The 22,330-nt window shown below is 33.8% G+C and overlaps 2 protein-coding genes across 12 annotated transcripts; one reads left to right on the top strand and one right to left on the bottom strand.

The window, feature by feature from the left end:
- The first annotated feature begins 14,195 nt into the window (after positions 1-14,195).
- On the top strand, positions 14,196-15,065 carry LOC136065127 (uncharacterized mitochondrial protein AtMg00810-like). The gene is made up of 3 exons (XM_065767885.1): positions 14,196-14,411; positions 14,472-14,802; positions 14,962-15,065. The coding sequence occupies exons 1-3, from the start codon at positions 14,196-14,198 to the stop codon at positions 15,063-15,065; spliced, it is 651 nt and encodes a 216-aa protein (XP_065623957.1).
- A 212-nt stretch (positions 15,066-15,277) lies between these two features.
- LOC112016847 (uncharacterized) lies at positions 15,278-21,080 on the bottom strand. Of its 11 annotated transcripts, none has more exons than XR_010626969.1 (5): positions 20,831-21,060; positions 20,674-20,741; positions 20,379-20,446; positions 18,963-19,069; positions 15,278-15,304 (listed from the first exon to the last, which is right to left on the bottom strand). XR_010626969.1 is itself a non-coding variant. In XM_065768368.1 (5 exons), exons 1-5 carry the CDS (start codon positions 20,845-20,847, stop codon positions 18,049-18,051), a joined length of 318 nt encoding a protein of 105 aa, XP_065624440.1. In that variant the 5' UTR covers positions 20,848-21,080; the 3' UTR covers positions 15,834-18,048. The 11 variants fall into 11 exon arrangements, 1 of the variants encoding a protein (XP_065624440.1); XR_010626967.1 differs by having other exon boundaries at positions 15,278-15,292; positions 20,831-21,059; XR_010626974.1 differs by lacking the exon at positions 15,278-15,304 and adding an exon at positions 15,373-15,829 and having other exon boundaries at positions 18,963-19,040; positions 20,831-21,079.
- Positions 21,081-22,330: the final 1,250 nt, after the last annotated feature.

Genomic DNA, 22,330 nt, shown 5'->3' with positions numbered 1-22,330 from the left:
AAAAAAAAAAAAAAAAAATATCAATTGAACTACAAGGCTCTTACTATACACCTTATAATTTTGATTTAACTGCATTATTTATGAGACGTTGTCTTTAAGATAAATTTCGTTCATAATTGGTGGAGTAGGGCCTTAAGGCCACTAGAGGGAATTAGATTTGACATCAATCCCATATCATTGTCTTAAATTTGGAAAATATTATGTATAATTGGAAGAGTTGAAAAATAATATGTTTAGGTAAAATAACAAATAATTCCAACATAAGCAAGGAGCCTAATCAACGATTGCTATCTTTGATAATTGCTAGTTCATCATTATTATTGTAAACTAATAATAATAATAATAATAAAAGAACAAAACAAAACAAAACAGCGTGACATCAAGGATCACGTGATACTCTTAAAAAAAAGTTATAGTCTAATTGTAAGACATTTTTTATGGTGTATGCGTGGTTTGAAACTTATCTCTCACTTCCCCACTATCTACTTATAAATACAAAATTAAAAATATTTGTGACATCTTTTTATGAAAGAACTGTAAGTCAATAATTTTAAATCATGTTACCCTATAAAATAAAATTATATATATATACACACACACTATTAGTAATAAGATTCCTTATTTGGGTTTTAATATTTTGTGTATTAACATACTTTTACAAAAATTCTTAGACTCTCTAAAATACTCATATTTTTCTAGTTAAATAATTTTAAATTAAAAAACAAAAATTGTAGCATTAAAATAAAAAAATTAGTTAAAAGAGTAATTTACTATTCTTAAGTTTTAGGCTTTTTCCTTTATCTTTTCCATTTAGCTAGAACACTGTTGATCTTTTTCTCATTTTTAAACATTTTTTCGTGTACCTCTTTTTTAATACACACGATTATTTATATATCACTTTTATAAATAACTGTGTGTACAATGAATCACAATAACTACATCCTTAAAGTACGTGTTAGTGTCTTATACGCTTATTGATAAATCTGTACAAATGATATTAGATTAGATTAATCACGCTTTGCCATCTGATCATGTTGTGAAAAAGTGTGAAATATTCACGGTAAACGGAGATCATTTAATTTTAAAATATAAGCAATCTTGAATCTTGATAAGTTGATGGTATGCGGAAATGATTATCATTCTTCCTAGTTCCTATATATAAAAGAATATACCTTTAGACTTTGGATATCCCAAATAAGTGCTGATCAACGATTCCTTTTTCTACTGGTGGCTAATTAGTTAGGTAGATCAAGGAGGCACTTCAATTAATTGATAGTCGAGGGAGACAGATGTTTTTGGAAGTATTGTTTACCTCATAAAAATTAAGATATCAAAATCACCTACCATAGTAAAATACAAGTGGGAATTTTATATTCTAGTTAGGTAGATCAAGGAGGCACTTCAATTAATTTATAGTCGAGGGAGACAGATGTTTTTGGAAGTATTGTTTACCTCATAAAAATTAAGATATCAAAATCACATAGCATAGTAAAATACAAGTGGGAATTTTATATTCTAATTTGAGGCATAGACCTTACCATTTCACTTGGATTTATTGGACGGCCTTCTTTATTTGGATCAATAAGTGCAATAACAACACATTATTAGATGCCAAAGTGCCTAGTTGGACCATGGAAATCAACTTCACACTATAAAAAGATCAACAATAACTTTGCTTAATTTTGTACCATAAGACAAGCTAAACAAAGCTAGAAGCTTTTTTCTCATAATTTTTTTTTTTAAAAAAAAGCTAGAAGCTTTTTAGGCAAAACAGTGTGCCGCAAAATAGAGGAAAGGGACTCTTATGTCGGCACAAATAGCAACTTAAAAGCAGCAATGTGTACCAAAAACTTTGCACTTAACTAGTTAGCACATTTTGGTATTTTCGACAAATACATTCAAAATTTAAATCTATCCTCAAACTTATCAAAAACTAGTCATGCTCATCTTAATATTAAAAACTAAAAATTAAAAAGAAAAATGAACTACCAAAAGTGCCGATGCTTAAACAATTTTTTTTTTCTTTTTTATGGGACTCTTTATTAGTGGCATTTCATGCATCAGTTTTATTTAGCATCCTTTTATACTTTATGACTCTCACTTGTGGATGAGTCCACAGAAACAAAATATTGCATCTAGCTGATATATAAAATACTTTTTCTTTTCTTTGTGAGATGTTTGAACTTTCTTCTTTGTGATTATACTTTACATACCTGTGGGGAGTGGGACAGTCATCACTCGGGCCAAAAGCCCAAAAAGTAATTGGGCCAGGGGAAATAACTTGGGTCTAGCCTGAAAGGAATGCTCAGAAGGTTGTGAACCATGAAAGATGTAAAAGCCAAATTGTCCCAAGTATTGCGGACAAAGATGAGTATCACGGTAAATCAATTCCCGCGGAAAAGGGAAAGCACTAACTTATCCGAGACATGAAGCACGGGTAATCAACGTATGACCACCAGAAGACATTGGTAACCACAAAAAACTTCTAGAATGCACAAGAAAAGTGAGGATTTTTATCTCCGCATTAATGAGGGGATTCTTATCTAATCACTGCTGCATTAAATGCACATAAAACAGCCTGAATCCCCTAGCAGTTAGAATTTTAGGATAAGAAGGGGAGGAAACCGATAAAGTAAGAAAACATATCCCTGAAACTCTGGAAGAGTGTAGGACAACTGTGATGATAAGAACAAGGGCTAAAGCTATAAAAAAGGGGTGGGAGGCAGAAGGAAGGGGGGGGGGAGGGGAGAAAAAAGTGAAGGGAAGAAATCTGTCCAATAAGAGAAATAGAAATAGGGGGAGAAACACTAAGGGTGACACCACGAGAACAAGAAAGTTTCCTCTAGTAGCATCTGTAATTATAATTGTAACACTTATGGTCAAAGAAATCCATTACTTGTGTTTTCAATTGTGGAGTGTTTATTCCCTGTTATTTATTTATATTTAGGTTGTGTGAGTTATTGTAGTAGAATTCCGAGGACTATACCATGGGGGCTAATTTATGTGTCCCTACAATACCCATTAGTAACCGAAGGTTCTTTTAGCTTTTTTTTCAAGGAGGAAATGCCTTTTTGGTCCTTATATTTTGGCCTCATTTTCATTTTGGTCCCTACTTTTTTATTTTATTGCTTTTAGTCCCCAAAATGGAAAACACACGTTCTATTTTAGTCTCTACCGTCATCTCACTAATAGAAAATAGCTTATGTGACAAATGGAGTGGAAGATCCCTAGCTCTGGTGGAAGATCCCGAGCTATCTCTCTTCTCTCGTAGCTGAAAACCCATGGTTGAAGACCCATGGCCAAAACCTATGGCTGACTGAGATCTCATCCTCTCTCTCTCTCTCTAAACCCACATCAGTAGTGGCTGGTGGGTCACCGTGGTTTGATCTGACTAGATCTAAAATTGATAAGGATTGGCTTGTGTTTTGGTGTATTTTATTGATGAGAATCGGCTTGGGGATTTGGTGTTTTTTGTTTTTGATCTAACCGTGGTTTGAATTTGTTAATTGATTATGTTAGAATTGCTGAGTTTGATCATAGTTTTGTATGTGTTTTGCCTGTTTTGATGCTAAGAAAATGAAATAAAAGAAAAGAAAACCTTTAATTTTAATTGTCAAGGCAACCATGTTCTTGGAGAAGTACATGAAGAACAATCAATCATTTTCTAGGGAAGAACATGAGAAAAATCTACACGTTCTTCTGAAAAAATAATGAAAAGAAAAAATAAAAAATTTTTTATTTGAAAAAAATATCAAAATTTATAATTTTGATTTAAGTTTTTCTGATGTAGCTTTTTTTATTTATAAAAATGTTGACATGGCATTTTTTAAATGTCAAATCCAATTTTTTTAATATTATTTTAATGACCACGTAGGTACCTGGTGTGCCAACTATGCACTATGGTTGCCACGTAAGTAATTTCCATTAGTGAGATGACAGTATGGACAAAAATGGAATGCGTTTTTCATTTTAGGGACTAAAAGAGATAAAATAAAAAAGCTGGGACCAAAATAAGAATGAGACCAAAATGTAGGGACCAAAAATGTATTTTCACATTTTTTCAATTTACAATTGGCGCTTCTTTAAACAACTCAGCTTTTCATATTATTAAAGGGTTGCATTTTCATGTTATTAAAGGGTCACAATTGATTAACAGTCACTTTAAACAATCATTAGTAAATCACATTAGGAAAGTTTTGACCCAATTTTTATGGAAAATATAAAAATTATTAAAAAATTAATTATTTTATCATTTTCTCCTAAAATGTTTCTAAAAATAGTTCTTAAATTGATGCACTTAGGACATCCATTAACATTTCCCATTATTAAAAGCTATAACATGATTAAACTATATTTTAATGCAATCATTAACCTTTCTTGTTCTTTTTGGATTTTTCCGCCGGTAGAAGTAGTAGCCCAATATCAACTTTTGTGATTCAGAGTTGGTATGATATATTTGATTTTCATTTTCATTAGTTTTTTTTTTTTTTTGGGTGAGAAATTTCACAAGAAAGCTCATTTCATGAAAAGTAAGGAAAAACCATGGGCCTTAACAAAAGAAGGCCCAATTCACGAAGTTAAGAAGGACCATAAAGGCCTAAAATCCCAAGAAGAAGGAAAAAGAAAGAAATAATAATAATAATAATAAAGAAAAAAGAAGAGGATCTCGGTCAAGTCAACAAACAAGCAATGAAACCATTCTTTAACTATCACTTAGCCTCCAAAGAAACATATGCCAAAACATGCACACATCAGATATCACTCTCTCCCACAAAAATCCTTCTCACCTAACTATCTTGGAAGGCAATGCCCAAGCAAAGCCACTTAGATTTGAGTTCCAAATCCCACAAGTCTTGTGCAAAAGCACTAAGTCTGTGAGAATTAGGGCTAGGATCCTCATGGCTAAATCATTTTCATGAAATTTATTTACGTATATGTATATGTATTAAAATGTATATCCTAATCTAAGAAACTAACAATTATTTGAAGATGTGTATTGTATAGTGTGTTCTTATGCAGGACTTATATAGAGGTGAAGGGAAATGACAAAACTCTATTGCATAATAACCATAGAGAAAGATTGTATAGTTTAGAGAATCAGCATTATGGGTTCTTACAGGCCTAGTACGACCCAGGTACCACGACAGTACACCCGGGGATACCAAGTGAAGGAACTCTTTTAAATGTTAAGATAAGTCTTAAATACTCTATTTTAATCTCTTTCTCACTGTGAATATTATGAATAATTATTTTACTTGTTTCATAAGAATAAAAGGTCATTTTATGACACCAAAACACTTATAATGGTATTCTATTACTTAGGAGAAATCACATTTTTACTTTAAGGAGCTTTATATGACTTGTGCACAACTTGGTTTGTAATCAGCCACATTTAGTTGCGGTGAACCAAGCCCAGTCCACCAAATAACAAGTAAAGGGCCCAGAATCCTTTTTTCTACTTGGGCCTAAATACTGTCCAAAAAAGGACACTCACAAAATTAAAGTAAAGTTGTAACTAAAAATAACAATACTTTAAAAAGTTACACATAAACAAATAAACTAAATAAGAAAAAAAAATCCAAATAAGCACAAAGTCTGCCCAAGTCCAATGCAAGCACAAGTAGTAGTAATTAGATTTAGGGTCATTCATAAAAATTGAATGGAGTTATAGAAATTTGAGTAATACTTGGAAATAAAAATTGATCACTTATGACTAATTTTGTCTTGTTTATTGAATTTTCAATGCAAAACATGTCATTCAAGTAATTTTCAATTTGTTGGGTTTGTAATAAAAGACTATTTGTAATTATGGTTGTTTATAGGAAAATTCTATGGTGTTTTTTGTGTTTTTAAATGCAAGGTCTAGGTTAGAGCCAAAAATTGTCATTTAGGTAGGGTGAAATTTAGGGGTGGCAATTTGTGTTCGCACGTCAGATTCATGTCGTGTCAACTCAGGAGTGTTCGACTATATAGGTCAACATATGCCCGACATGTTTATTAAATGGGTCAAAATTTCTTAACCCTAATACAACCCATTTATTAAACAGGTTAGTCGTGTCGATCTGTTTATCAAATTTTATCCAAAAAAAAAAATATTTTTTATATAAAATTCAGAACTAACGAATAACTGCGTCACAAATAATCATTCAACACTAAAGCATATCTCAATATTACAAATAATCAATTACAATACGTCAAAGAAAATAAACCACAACAACTAATATGTTTATATATTTAGAGTTTGAAGGGTATATTAGTAAAATGTCATTTAATTAAACGGGTCAAACGAGTTCTATGTGCTCAACTCTAACCCAATATATTTACTAAATGGATCAGCCATGTCAACCCGAATATGATGCAAATCCATTAAGCCTCAACCCATAACCTGCTAATTTCGTGTTGTGTTGTATCGGGTTCACGGGTCGTGTTCAATTTTGCTAGTCCTTGGGCTGAATTAAGATATTGATACACTAGTCCAAAGGAATTCAAATATAAAATTTAATATTCTAATATTAGAATGAGTTATACCTTAGTTTGCAAATATATATTGAAGTAGCGTTTGAGTTAAATTTCTTTCTTTCTCACTCAGAGGAAAGCTCTCTCTAAATAGAATAAATGGTTGAGTTTTATTAATAGTGAGAAAGATTAGAGTGTACAAAACATAATTACATTAAGATCTACTATTTATACTTAGATTGAGTTTGGATTGCACTGAAAAGGAAAAAAATTTGCATTTGGCATCTTTTCTGTGGATCCCGTGCATTGTTTACAGGACTCACAAGTATGGAAAAACACAAATATTAAGTTAAAATTGGGTCACACGATACTATTCACACATTTAAAATTTATTTTGCTACAGTGTTTTCAGTTTTCAATAATAAGCGATATCCAAGCAGACTCTTAAAACAGAACATAACCGCCTAATTGAGACTATAACAAACTCAAAATAGATTCTAACTTCTAGTAACAAACTCAACCAATTATTTTTAGACACATGTAAATTAGTTACAAAACTTATACAAAAGGCACATGATAACAGCGTGTCTCACTTAGGGTATGTTTGTTTGGAGGGATTTAGGGAGTGTGGATGATTAAGGAAAGAAAAGTGGAGAAAAAGCATTTTTAGTGGGTGTTTGGTTAGAAGAGGGAGGAAAAAAAAAAGTGGTGGGCTCGGGTGTTTTCTCCCGAGTCCACCAAAATATTTTCTCTCCAAAATGGAGACAAAATTGAAGAGAAAAGTAGAACAAAAATTACTCGAGTCTATCAAAATGTTTTCTCTCCAAAAAGAGGACAAAATTGAAGAGAGAACTAGAACAAAACTTTTGGACCAAAACACAATGTGCATAATTCGGCCAAAATTGGGAATTGACATTGTTTGCCAAACAATATAATTAATAGGAACTGTTTTGAAAGTATATGTCATACTAAAATCTCAAGTCTAAAAGACTCAATTTAGGGCCTATAAATTGAGTCTCAAAGACTTGGTTTTCATGTTCTGATCATATTTGAGTTGGCCCTTTTCCACGTGGCGTCCACTTGGAAATCGAGCCTTAGAGACTTGATTTATATCTCAACCCTTAAATGCTCGATTTATGTACATACCTGCGTCCCATGTGCATTCCAGCTAGATATCGAGCCTTAGAGACTCAGTTTTTAAAAAGAGTAATCGAGTCTTAGAGACTCGATTTGCAATCTTTGGTCCACAAGCTTCCACGTGGTTAGGGTAGCTACTGACCTTAGTCCTCATAATATGGGTCTGGGGTCTCTCCGTTTTTTCCTCCAAAAAATCCAGCAATTCTTTCTTCTTCTCCCACTCTCATACAAAACTCACCCCCATTACAAAACTTCAGATCAAAGTCACCCTCCATTTTTTCACATCCTCATGTCAGGTAAGGTTTCTCACTCTCTCTAGTTGTTAGTTACATATATATGTATTGTTAGGTTTTTTTATGGGTATGTATATCGTGACTATTTTTTTTTTTTTGGTTTGATATTGTTCTTTATATTTTTGATAGAATGATTTGAAGGTTTGTAATGGGGTGAGTTGTGTGTTTAGTTTTTTTGGTTTGAGTATGATTAATGATTTTTTATTTTTTATTTTTTATTTTTGAAACAAATGATAATGATTGAGTGTGTTTGTATGTGATAGGGTGAGTATATACAAATGTGGGGTTTGTATATACATATGATGTAACAAGTTAGTGTATATATTTGCTAGGCTTTTATAAAAAGTAAAAAATTATTGTAGACATATATATATATATATATATTTGTATTGTTAGGCTATTTTTTGTTGTTGTTTGGTTTAATATTTTTCTTTATTTTTTTGTTTGAATGAGTTGAAATTTTGTAATGGGGGTGAGTTTTGTCTTTAGCTTTTTTTATTTGTTTGGGTACGAAATGATAATGATTGAATGTGTTTGTATGTGATGTTGGGTGAGTATATGCAAATGTGGGGTGTGTTTGTATATGCATATGATGTAAGAAGTTGTAATTTTTGTACTTTGAGTAGATAAAATGGCTTTGTAATTGATGTTAAATGAAAGAGATAAAATATGTCACTAACATATTACACTTGATTCTAATAGGTTCACAATCTCTAAAGAATATTGATATAAATGTATGTTACGGTGGACCTTTTCTCAATCCTGATGAGATTGATGGATTCCCATTTAAAGGGCCGAGTATCGAATGCTATTAGATGATGATACATTGTAAGTTGAAGACGTTAAATGATTTGAAGATGAAAATAATGGAAGAATTGAATTTGAACCTAGCTTGTTATGACATAAAGATTATTTATCGTTACCCATAAGAAGTCATTCATGAACGGATAAATTACGGGTATATGGTGATCAAAGAAGACAAACATGTAAAGATCATGTTTAATAAGATCCATAAAATGCCTCAAGTAAATGCTGCTGAGTTGTACGTAAGTTGGAAGCTGTTTGCAGAAGTTGATACCGAGGAGGTGCAACAAACAACTACATCTTTATAATTTACAGTCTTAGATGATGGATGCACTACAATAGGAGGCTACACAATGGGAGATTATAAACTCTCATCTCAAGATCATGCTGCCAATATTGGTGAAACACTCCAACCTCAAGAGACACATTTAAGGGAGGAAGATGAAGACGAAGATCATGCTACGAATGATGATGAAAATCTTGATGGTATGGATCAGTATGAAGAGAGGATTGACCGAGGCGACTTTGACAAGGATGTGGATGACCATGAACTTGTTCCCAATTTTGCAAAGGAAAATATAGAGTACCATGATAAAGGTGATGCGGACAATGATATTTTGTGTCCAACATAATACAAATACGACCACTGCCTACACACCTCTTGCGAGTCATTCTATGCAAATACTTGGGAAAATATGGTTGATCCTTCACCTCTTCAGATACCTTTTGTTTCTACTTGGAAAGATGGGATGCATTTTAGAAAAGGGTTGACTTTTGCAAATAAAGTGGTGGTGAAGCGTGCATTGATAATATACGCAGCAAAGCAGAATAGAAATTTTACAATCCGAAGGTCGACCAAAACTAAATTATGCGCCGTATGCATTGACACCAACTGCAAGTGTTACGTTGGGGCATTCATGAAAGCTAAACTTAATGGTATATGGATGGTCACATCTTATGTGGCTCCACACAGTTGTATACCCTTTGGCTTGCGAAGAGACGATAAATTGATGGATTCTAATTTTGTTGCATCAGAAATTGTGAGAAAATTGCGACAGGATCACACCACTCGTATTGATCAACTCTGGGACATCATACATACTAAGTATGATCATGAGCTTTTTTACTATAAGGTACGGGATGCGAAATAAAAGGCAATTGTTAAGATATTCGGGGATTGGGAATAGTCTTACCAAAGGTTACGAAAGTTGTTGTTGGTATACTTGGATCAGGATCCCGGCACCCAGTATAACTATTACACCATACCTAGAAATGTATCTGGTACTACGTTACTGCACTATGTATTTTAGGCATTTGCTCCATGCATTGCTGTATTCAAATATTGCAGGCTAGTGATCAGTATTAATGGGACTCATTTGTATGGTAAATATCGAGGGGTGTTGATGATTGCAATGTCAATCGATGCTAACCAAAAGGTTTTGCCTCTTGTCTTTGCTGTTGTGGACAAGGAGTCAGGGCCTAGTTGGGGGTGGTTTTTAGAGTGTCTTAGGACGTTGATAGGGCATGTGATACCTGACGAAGGCATTTGCATTATTTCTGACCGACATAAAGTTATCAAATGTGCCATTGCAGAGTGGCCTAGAGGTGATGACAGAAGCTTACGAATATTTCACTGCTATTGCCTTTGACATGTTGCTAGCAACTTCACACACTTTAATGACCCGACTCTAAAGGCATTGGCCTTGAAAGCTGGATATGTGACTCATCAAGCTAAATTTGAGTCCATAGTGCAAACCATTAAGGATGTCGAGATTAATGCACTAAGGAGGGTAGACCCTGATGATGACCATCTTGATTGCTATATGCCATACACATATCTAATGAGTGAGAATCTAGACAAATGGACCCAGTCACATGATGGTGGAAGACGTTACGGGGCAATGACAACCAATATCTCTGAGTGCTTTAATGGGGTACTTAAAGGTGCCCGCGGTTTGCCCATTGCTGCAATGGTTGAGTTCACTTGGTGCAAACTTGTTGCATATTTCCATGATTGACATAAAGAAATTACTTCTGATCTCTCTCGAGGTAAGGTGTGGAGTGATTATGCAATGAGGATCTATACCAAAAATGTGCACAAAACTTCAGGTCACACTATGAGGGCATTTAATCATAAAACTGGGGTATATCAAGTGGTTACCTCATACAACGGCCATAGAGGTGGAGGGGGAAACCACAGTCATGAAGTGCACGTATTTGCTAGAACATGTAGTTGTGGAAAGTGGCAAAACATTAAGATCCCTTGTTCATATGCAATTAAAGTTCTTCAAAATCTGCACCTTGATGCGGCCAGCTATATTGACCCATGTTACAGTTTAGACAATTCCATTCACACATATTCACATCAATTTGTGGTGCCAAAGTCAAAGTCATTATGGAGGGATGTTCACGGGCCACGGTGGGTGCCTGACCCACAGCTCTTACGGGCCAAAGGTCGTCCTGTAAAGTCAAGAATAAGGAATGAAACATTGGACAAAGCTCCAAACATTGGGCTCACAATGGCTCAGAAACCTACATATTCAGTACCTGTAATACAATTAGAGACATAAAAATAAAAAATAAATGTAATATTGGACAAAGCTCCAAAATTAATGCATTAAAATATGACAGAACATAACCTAAAGTATTCTTTTTTCTTGGAAATTTATGTCTTAAAATATAGAGTACACCATTCAAGATGGTCAAAACTTTGGTCCATGCATGTGTTGTTTCATTTAATGACAACATAAATCATACCTCTAAAAAAAATTATGAGCTCTCTCTCTCTCTCTCTCTCTCTCTCTCTCTCTCTCTACATAAAGGAATGGAAAAATGTAAAGAAAGTGATTTTCAATTGAATAAAAAAATAATACAAAAAAAAAGTTAACAATTATCACTTGGAAGAACTAAAAGATGCAATTGCATCCATTTCCTGTTGCAAAAGAAGAGCATCGATGAAGACATCTAGATTTTCTCCCTGCATCACATCAACTATTGCATAATGAGTGATACCAACACAATGATCAGTGACACGCCTTTAAGGAAAGTTGTATGTACAGATGCATTCAGATTTGTCCCCACTACCAATCTGTTTTGAAATGTGTACAAGGCCTATCAATCTCAAAATAAACAGCTAAACAAACCAAAACTAATACCCATCTCATATCTCGCATACCTGCTCCAATCGTAGTTTTGATCTACTGATCTGAATTCTAGACCTTTCTATTTCATATAGCTTTGCGCATAGCACCTTAAGTGCTTTGGCTTTGTTCTAATAAAACCAAAGAAAGAAAAAAATGGAGAAGGGGATGAAAACATGATAAGGAAGATAATAACCAGGATAAGATCAAAGGGGGTTACAACTTCTTATATTCTTTGCAATACTTATTTATATTCCTAAGTAATCATTATTAGTGTATTGAACATGCCCTTAGTTTTTTTGATGCAACCATGTATTTCATGTATGGGTCATAGCATTTTAAATTTAATTCGTAAACTTAATGTACTGCACCCTAAACCTCTGCTTATCCATCTAAATAGCAAGAAACAACAACAACAACAACAACAAAAAATCAAATCAAATCAAGTTCTGACCACTATTCCTTAAACCCCTTAGTTTCCTCATGTTAAATTTTCTCAAACACGACAATCTCAACACAAAATAGAAAAATTTTCTCGCATTTTCTTGGGAACCAAGCAAAGTAACACATGAAACAATCAAATCAATCATAATTTTGGAACAAAAACCACAAACCCACATGAAAATTACACAATAAGAAAATCATACCTCAGAGAACTGAGTAAGAGTGGAAAGGGTGCTTGAGAGTGGAGACTAAGTGAGAGTGGAGAGGGTGAGTGAGAGAGGCGCGAGCGTGAGAGAGGCGCGAGCGTGAGAGAGGCGCAAGCGTGAGAGGGTGTCTATGTGAGGGTGGAGAAGGTGTGAGAGAGGCGTGAGAGTGAGAGTGAGAGGGTGCATGACAGAGGCGTGAGAGTGGAGAGGGCCTGTGTGAGAGTGAGAGGGTGAGTGAGAGTGGAGATAGGCGTTAGAGTCGAGAGGCTTTAATTTTGAAAAAACCCTATATGAAATCGAGTCTTAGAGACTCGGTTTCCAGGTGGCTTCCACATGGATCAACCACCAACCACATCACATATAAACCAAACTTCTAATTGTCGAGTTATAAATCGAGTCTCTAATACTCGATTTCCAGGTGGATGCCACGTGGAAAAATGCCAAATCAAACGTGATCAGAACATGGAAACCAAGTCTTCGAGACTCAATTTATGGCCCCTAAATTGAGTCTTTTAGACTCAAGATATTCAAAATAGTGTCTACTAACTGTATTGTTTGGCAAACAGTGTTAATTCCCAATTTTGGCCTGCACAATTCAGAATGACTTCGCCGTTTTCTTCTTTTTGCCTTTGGTTTTCACATTTTTTTTTGTCTTTTTCTTAGTTATCTCATCTGTTTGATTTGTTGTTGTTGCCACTTACTACTATTGTGTTTTTCTTTTTTCATTTTTCTATTGTTTGTTTATGGAATCAGACGGGTGGTTTTATGTGTGTGTGTGTGTGTGTGTGTGTGTGTGTGTTTGTTTTTGTCAACGTGGCTTCTTTTTTTTAATCAACGTTGGAGTGTATATATATATATATATATATGAGATTAAATTATATAAGGATGGGCATTTTACACCATCCAATAAGTGATTGCCACTTCAGCATTCTACTTAAAATTCAATACATCTTATCACACCTAACAACATCTTGATAGATTCTTAATTTGGTTGGATTTATATATAGGTATTAGAATTGATTAAGTGTGATTATGTTTATTTTTAAATATGTGATAATATGATGTGGCATGTTGGGATTGGAAGGGTAAAACATGGGTTTTACACCACGTCCTTATAGAATTTAATCTCATATATATATAATGGAAAAATAATCTTTTTATTATTTAATGATTACAAAAAAATTATTTATTATATTATGCAATAGGGGCATATGAGTAAATTTATATAAACTACATTTTCTATCTTTTCATTTTTCTTCTCAACTAAACACATGAGTTTTTTATCCCTCAACTTTTTCATCCTCCCAACCAAACACCATGAAAGAAAACTAAAATATTTTCTATCCTCCCACTTTTTTATTCTCTCTCAATTTTCTATCTTCCCACTTTTCCACCACTTTTGTTATTAATACAACTAGTGTTTAACCCGCGCAATGCGCGGAATCATTTTATGAATTAGAAAACAATCAACTTAATATATTATACTTAATGCGATGATAAAATAGGGAAGGGGATTGATGGTTAGTTGTTCAGATAATGATGTTAATATGTAGGTGTTCTTCTAAAAGACAGACATAACTTAACATCAACACATGTGATGGTTAGTTGTTCATTTTCGTGGTTTTTCTTTTCTTTTTTTGCGCATTCTTTCCTAGAAGATTCATAGGTTTTAAAGTGTATTTTTGGGTTTTTCAAAAAAAAAAAAAAATTTTGAGATGAAAGACCTTGGACATCTCAGCTATTTCTTGGGTCTTGAGATCACTCGTTCCACAGATGGTCTTTATATTACTCAAGCCAAGTATGCATCTGACCTTTTATCTCGAGCTGGACTCACTGACAGCAAGACTGTTGACACTCCAGTTGAACTTAATGCGCATCTGACACCCTCGGGGGGAAAACCATTGTCTAATCCCTCTCTTTACAGACGATTGGTTGGCAGCCTAGTTTATCTCACAGTTACTCGTCCAGACATTTCTTATGCTGTTCATTAGGTGAGCCAATACCTGTCTGCTCCACGATCGACTCACTATGCTGCTGTTCTGCGCATTCTACGATACTTGAAGGACACTCTCTTCCATGGCCTTTTTTACTCAGCTCAGTCTCCTCTTGAACTCCGTGCATTCTCTGATGCTGATTGGGCAGGAGATCCCACTGATCGTAGGTCCACTACAGGTTATTGCTTTCTCCTTGGTTCTTCTTTGATTTCTTGGCGAAGTAAGAAACAAACTTTTGTGGCCCGCTCCAGTACTGAAGCAGAATATCGTGCTCTTGCTGACACCACATCTGAGCTCCTTTGGTTACGATGGCTTCTTAAGGATTTGGGTGTGTCCACATCCTCTGCTACTCCCCTTTATTGTGACAACCAGAGTGCCATTCATATTGCTCACAATGACGTCTTCCATGAACGGACTAAACACATCGAGATTGATTGTCATTTTATCCGTTCTCATCTTGTCCATGGTGCTCTCAAGCTTTTCTCAGTCTCCTTCAAAGATCAACTTGCAGATATCTTCACCAAGGCACTTCCTAAGGGACGCACTCGTGATTTGGTTAACAACCTCAAGCTGGTCTCACATCCACCTTGAGCTTGAGGGGGGGCTGTTAATGTATATTATGGGCTTTAGGCCCAGCTGGTTTACTTGTACTACACTTTACTTGTACCACACACATATGCTTACTTGTACCGCACATATATGCCTCCTATATAAAGGCATCACATGTATATTCCTTGATGATGAAATACAATACTTCAATTCAGTATTTCTAATAGTGTTAATGCTTTCTCTTTCTTAGCGCTCCGAAAATTTTGAAGCTGGAAAGAGAACTAACAGAAGTATATGAGCTTGTATAAAAATCATTAGTAATAAGTAGGACAAAGCAAGAGAGATGAAGTCAGACCAAATCAACCATTTGCTTGACAGGTAAACCCTTTTCTAGTATTACATTAATACATATTAATGTGTCGAACATATTATGAGCGAAACTGTCAACCAAATCAACCATTCACATGGTAGGTAAACCCTTTTCTAGTATTTCATCAATACATATTAACGTATTGAACTTCTTCAAAAGGGCACAACAATATAGTAAAATTTACAAATAGTTATATATGAGGGATTGAATTTATCACCAATCCCACTACACTGTAGGTAACACACTTTCAATTTTTGGAATACATACCTATTCCGTGCAAAGTTGAGTTTTGCGGCATCATACATTTTCATGAGCAATTAGTGTCATAACTTGCAAGTCCTAGCAACTCTGGACCTTCTAGCCAAGGATTATTCTCAAAGATACACCATTGGAACAAAATAAAGATAAATTCCTTTGGCCACTGGTTTAAACAGACCTCAAAAAAAAAAAACAAAAAACAAAAAAAAAAAATAAAAAAAAAAAAAAAAAAAAAAAAAAAAGAAGAAGAAGGAAGAACAATTGGTAGCAATGACATAAAATATATGGCAAAGCTTTGGTTATGGTGCAAGCCCTGCAGTGCAGAAGCAGCAATCGCATGGATATTGATATGTAAGTGACTTTTAAACCAGTAAATTTGTCACTACAATTCTAGTAACTGATCTGATTCCACAAAAGTGAACTATAGGACGATCTGGATTGATCCTTAAATTTATCATAGTACAATCCTACAATCTGGAATATGATTAGTTCGAGACCCAGCTTTAAGTAATGGAGCATTAGAATCTTTTCAACTAAAAGGGGAAAACATTTGAAGATACCAAAGCATTGGTAAATCGTTTGTTGTACTGAGGATCCCTAAGCAAAGAATACCCACTGCACCAGCACCATAACCTTTAAAAAAATGGCAGGAAACTCACAAATAAATTTTTTATTTGTTTTTTGAAGGTTAATAACGATTCCTGTAGCATAAGATCAATAGGATGCAAAAGGAAAAAAAGAAGTGTAATAATCATGTGATCACAAAATCAAACCCCTCATTTTAAGTATTCAGTAACTTTCAGATTCTAGAAAGCCAAGAAACTACACTACAAATCATATTAAAAACAAAACGAAAACTCTCCCCTTTTACCATCAAACATCCCTCATCACCCATGTATCAATAGATTAAGGAAATCTCAATCCTGGCATAGAGACATCAATGTACTTATTCTACTGATAGAATAAGTTTATCAGTAGAATAAGTTTACATTGTTGCTACCCACTCCATAAACAGAACCCTTGAAAATTAAGTAGATAATAAAAGGGTATGAAGAAACGAACTTGATGCATAATTTTGAAGCATTTTTTATGTTAGAATTAAATGATTTCAAATTTAAGGGGCAAACGAAAAGAAAAACAAAATCTTACAAAAATCTAGCAAACAGGGAAAAACATTCTAACCAAATAACAATAATTGACAAAACAGAACCCAAAAAATTGGAAAAATAAAATGGGAAATCAGGTTACCTTTAACCTTGATTCAATCATTTTTTTGACATAATGACTCCTAGAAATGTATTACAAAATTTAAAAGATAAGTGACTGATAGGAAGCCAAAACTTTTTTTCTAATCAAACCATAGTCACTAACCAAATTGAGTCTTAAGAATTGAAAGTGCTCTCTACCATATTTAGACGTACCAAAATCAAGACTTCAAATTATGGTAATCCAGTAACAATAATTAAATCCAAGCTCGTAATTATAGCATTTGGCAATCATAAGATCATGAAGTATTGTCTTCTTTAATTTTAACTGTAATGTAAACTTCTAGACATATAAAATTTAAGTATAAACAGCACTTCATGTGTGGGAATCACTAATTTTTTTTTTCCGTAGAGCATAATCAACGCTTACAAAATATCACTAATAGAACTCAAAACCATCAAAAGCAAGACAATGTAATCATTGAGTTAGACTGAATTGGAAAACCTCACAAACACAAATAAGCCAACTTGATTACAAAACATAGCAGACAAAAAAATTCAAAGAGAACTCTATCTATTTGGCTATCGGAAGAAGATTGAAAAAGATTAATGGAATCATAATAGGGTTATAGGTCAATTGAATCCAGAACAAAATACAATTCAAACCCAAATACATCAATTGGAAAAATTTAACCAAAAATATGAGATAAACAGAGGAAAAATCAGACTGTCCTAATCTTTCAGTTTGATTCAGTAACTCTTCTTTAAAAACACCCAAATGTCTTATCTGAAAGAGAACTCCATAAATTTGTGCTTCAACAAAAAGATGGGAAAAGGAGGTTTCTTAAATTATAGAAAATAAATTGAAGTTGTAATCTGGCTTGAATTGAAAAATGTGCAAGACTGATCCCATAGTACCATTGACTGCTCATGGGACACCAAGACTGAACTGGTTCAAAACATATTTCTAAATTTATCCATTTAAAAAATATTAAATTTCTTAATACTCTGCATATCAAGAAAAAGAATAAATATACACAGATTTAGGAGTAAGCATTGTTCTAAAAAAATTACTTAGAAACAGATGGACTGTGGGTAAGAGTTCTAAAGACTTTTCCAAAAGACACCATCTCTAGATAAATGGTAAAATTTATAATATTTGACCAAAAAGAATAACATCCCAAAACAATAACTAAATATATCCTTCTGTGTCACTCTTGTAAACAACATCCATCCCAAATAGCATCTTGCCAAAGACAACATGGCAGTCCATCCAACCTTTTAAAGGAAACAAAAAGCAAGCATGTAAGAAAGGGAAAAAAATCCAGGCTATAAAAACTGTGCACTAAACAGATGGTACAAATTATCATTGTTCAAAAACATTTAAAAATAAAAATAAAAAATCCTCCACACCATTAATACAGCTAGCAGATGTCAGCAAGTCTTAGTCTTCTTCTCCTATATTATCTCATGTAAAGATATTGCCTTAAGGTGCACACATGTTGCTAATTCAGCACATGGACACTCAAATTCATGTAATGAGTCTACCCACACCTAAATATGAAAAAAGATCTTGATCTACCTTAATCGATAAAATCTTCAAATTAGCACTTGAATCAAACCATTCACTTACAAACCAACAACTTTAAGAACAACACTACTTATTTAATAGGAAAAACAACAGCCTGAGCCTATATGCAAAAATTAGTGAAATTAAGATGGATTTGCTTGTTCCAAATGGGAATGGGATGAATGTTTTGCAACATGAATCCACCCAAAAATTACACCCAAGACAAAATAAGCACAGCTAAGCAAAAGCATCGTGGGATTGCAACCAACTACTTGAGCCTATTTATAAAGGTATTATATAAAGCAATTAATGAGCTTGTAGATGTACCAAAGCCTGAAATTTTTTTAATGTAATGTTACATATGTTTTCAACATGGTAACCGCATGATGTAGGACCAAATTATAAATTATAGAAATGGTGTGAGTCAATAAATATCTCAACCAATAACAAAATCAAAGCAAAACAAACAAACCACTCCGATTAGCAAAAAACCATTACCAAACAGAATAGAATGAATAAACAAAGTTAGTTTATACCTCTTAGATATAGAAGAAGGTTTTGATATTCAATGCCCGATGACTGTTCCTCCTTCGGTTTAGTATTTTGTACCACAACTGATAAAGTTAAACCACAAACTCAGTACCTGGAATAAAAAAAAAAAATGAATTGAAAGAAACAGAGAGAGAGTCAGCAAGCAAACAAAAAGACTCATATTAGTCACAAACACAAACAAAAAGGCCATTTAAAAATCAAACAGATGGACCACAATACAATGGAAAGTCAAATTCCCAAACTTTGATGGGTATATTTACCAACGCAATGAAGAATTGCAATGTACCCATCTATTTTAAGTTCCAGTTAAGTTCTTAAAATCTCTTTTTTTAAGATTTTCTTTTCCCATAAAACGTTTTCACTTATAGTCTTATTTGTGTTGTTGTTAAGGAAATCTTTGTTCTAAATCAAAGCAATTGCAAATGGAAAAGAGATTTCATTGAACAATGAAATAAAGAGAAAAATGTAGGCTATCATACCTTTCATTTTATTGTAGAGAACCCAATGGAAAAAATTAAATTAACAATTCAGATAAATGACATTTGAAAGTTTGAGAAGATATGCTAACTACCCATGAGGCGTCCAACAAAACCAAACGATGCTAACAAATTGCAGTGGGCAGTATTTACGAAGTTTTTTTTTTGAGATAAATATAGAAATTTTATTTGATAAAAGGGAAATACATGTACAAACACATAACAACCTTGTAAGCATAAACATAGGGGAACAAATACCTGTTCTGCAGAAAACAAAATCTGCAACAAAATAAATACAGCCATGGACATAGAATACAGAAACAGCAACAGTTATTACAATTACCCTCCTGTAAACACAGATTATGCAGAAAATCCTTTCTGTTCTGCAGAAAACAGAATATGCAGCAACAGAAATACAGCCCATGGACAACATTACAGAAACAACAACAGATATTACATTCAACTCCCCTGTAAGCACAGATTATGCAGAAAATCCTGAACCTGTTCTACAGAAAACAGAATATGCAGCAGTAGAAATACAGCCATGGACATACATCACAGAAACAGCAACATATATTACACTCAGCCCCCCTGAAAGCACAGATTATGCAGAAAATCCAAAACCTGTTCTATAGAAAACAGAATATGCAGTAGCAGAAATACAGCCAAGGACATACATCACAGAAACAGCAACAGATACATCGTTTTTCTTTGGGTTCGAATAGATGCATCGTTTTTCTTTGAGTGTGGTGTTTCAAGTTTGTTTTAACCGTGTTTGTTTTTTAAGTGGGTATTTTTCCTACATGGTAGATAACTAAATATAAATCTAAACCAATCCAACCAAGGAATTCAAACCTAAATCATATTCAATCCCCAGATTTGAAAACGAAAAAAAAAAAAACCATAAAAAAGCAATAACTATACCGATTATAGGGTAATGGGTATGCGGCCTCTCTTTGTGCAGCGTGCATGTGGTTCCGACAAAAAAAAACCTAGATTAAGATTGAAAAAGAAAAAAGTAATATCAGCGTAACATTCAACTCTATACTTATTTCCAATGAAAATTTCTTGTAGAACTCAAAAACCCAAAACAGAAACGAATCACAGCCAAAATAAAATCTAAACCTATACAACCAAAAAAACTCCATAAAAAGTGACATTGCATACCCAAATCTGGGAAATAAAAAATAAAAAATAAAAAAGAGAGAGAAAAATGTACCCATGCCGGTTTCGACAATCTGCGGTTCCCTCTCTGTATCCCTCTCAATCATTCTGTGTTTTAAAAACCTAAAACAAAAACAAATCAAATCTAAAACTATCCAACAGGAAAACTCAATTAAAAGTAACATTTCATACCCAAATCTGAAAAAATTTACCGGTGTTGATGGGCCATAGTTTTTTCTTTCTATGTTTTTGTGGTTCCGGTGGTCTGATTCTGCCTCTTTCTCCGTGTCCCAGGATCGCCTCTCTCTTTCTCTGCTTCTTTCCCCGTTTCTTCGTTGCCTCTCTCTTTCATCGCCTCTCTATTTCTATTTCCGTGTTTCTTTTAATATTAACCGGTTATTTTTTTTATATTTATAATGAGAGGCTTTGAAACGGTGCGTAGCATTGCCAAAATATATAAAGAATCGCTTTTTTAAATCCAAAACCTGTTCTATAGAAAACAGAATATGCAGTAGCAGAAATACAGCCAAGGACATACATCACAGAAACAGCAACAAATACATCGTTTTTCTTTGGGTTCGAATAGATGCATCGTTTTTCTTTGAGTGTGGTGTTTCAAGTTTGTTTTAACCGTGTTTGTTTTTTAAGTGGGTATTTTTCCTACATGGTAGATAACTAAATATAAATCTAAACCAATCCAACCAAGGAATTCAAACCTAAATCATATTCAATCCCCAGATTTGAAAACGAAAAAAAAAAAAACCATAAAAAAGCAATAACTATACCGATTATAGGGTAATGGGTATGCGGCCTCTCTTTGTGCAGCGTGCATGTGGTTCCGACAAATGAAAACCTAGATTAAGATTGAAAAAGAAAAAAGTAATATCAGCGTATCATTCAACTCTATACTTATTTCCAATGAAAATTTCATGTAGAACTCAAAAACCCAAAACAGAAACGAATCACAGCCAAAATAAAATCTAAACCTATACAACCAAAAAAACTCCATAAAAAGTGACATTGCATACCCAAATCTGGAAAAATAAAAAATAAAAAATAAAAAAGAGAGAGAAAAATGTACCCATGCCGGTTTTGACAATCTGCGGTTCCCTCTCTGTATCCCTCTCAATCATTCTGTGCTTTAAAAACCCAAAACAAAAACAAATCAAATCTAAACCTATCCAACATGAAAACTCAATTAAAAGTAACATTTCATACCGAAATCTGAAAAAATTTACCGGTGTTGATGGGCCATAGGTTTTTCTTTCTATGTTTTTGTGGTTCCGGTGGTCTGATTCTGCCTTTTTCTCTGTTTCTTTCTCCGTGTCCCAGGATCGCCTATCTCTTTCTCTGCTTCTTTCCCCGTTTCCTCGTTGCCTCTCTCTCTTTCATCGCCTCTCTATTTCTATTTCCGTGTTTCTTTTAATATTAACCGGTTATCTTTTTTATATTTATAATGAGAGGCTTTGAAATGGTGCGTAGCATTGCCAAAATATATTAAGTATCGCTTTTTTAAGTGACGTCACTTTTCTGATTTGTCAACACGGCCTTAATTGTAGGCACTCACTTTCTCTCAGCTTTGTCTATTATATATATTAATTGTAGGCACTCACTTTCTCTCAACTTCGTCTATTATATATATATAGATATAGATATAGATATTGATGAGAAGATTTGAAAAAGAATAAATGGGATTAGTGGTAAGAGATAGG

The sequence above is a fragment of the Quercus suber genome, unplaced genomic scaffold (genome assembly GCF_002906115.3).
Source record: "Quercus suber isolate HL8 unplaced genomic scaffold, Cork oak 2.0 scaffold_26, whole genome shotgun sequence".
NCBI classification, from domain to species: domain Eukaryota; kingdom Viridiplantae; phylum Streptophyta; class Magnoliopsida; order Fagales; family Fagaceae; genus Quercus; species Quercus suber.
The sequence above is the reverse complement of the archived record's forward strand: the minus strand, read 5'-3'. Positions and strand labels throughout refer to the sequence as shown.

What these genes read in the sequence shown, in the direction of transcription:
- LOC136065127 (XM_065767885.1), top strand. Translation starts at nt 14,196, where the DNA reads ATGAAAGACCTTGGACATCTCAGCTATTTCTTGGGTCTTGAGATCACT. An exon ending in CCTCTCTTTACAGACGATTG is followed by an intron (nt 14,412 to 14,471) that starts GTTGGCAGCCTA and finishes GCTGTTCATTAG; the next exon opens with GTGAGCCAATACCTGTCTGC. An exon ending in ATGGCTTCTTAAGGATTTGG is followed by an intron (nt 14,803 to 14,961) that starts GTGTGTCCACAT and finishes AGCTTTTCTCAG; the next exon opens with TCTCCTTCAAAGATCAACTT.
- LOC112016847 (XM_065768368.1), bottom strand. An exon ending in TTGTCGAAACCGGCATGGGT is followed by an intron (nt 20,446 to 20,671) that starts ACATTTTTCTCT and finishes TCTTAATCTAGG; the next exon opens with TTTTTTTTTGTCGGAACCAC. An exon ending in TACCCATTACCCTATAATCG is followed by an intron (nt 19,041 to 20,378) that starts GTATAGTTATTG and finishes TAACTTTATCAG; the next exon opens with TTGTGGTACAAAATACTAAA.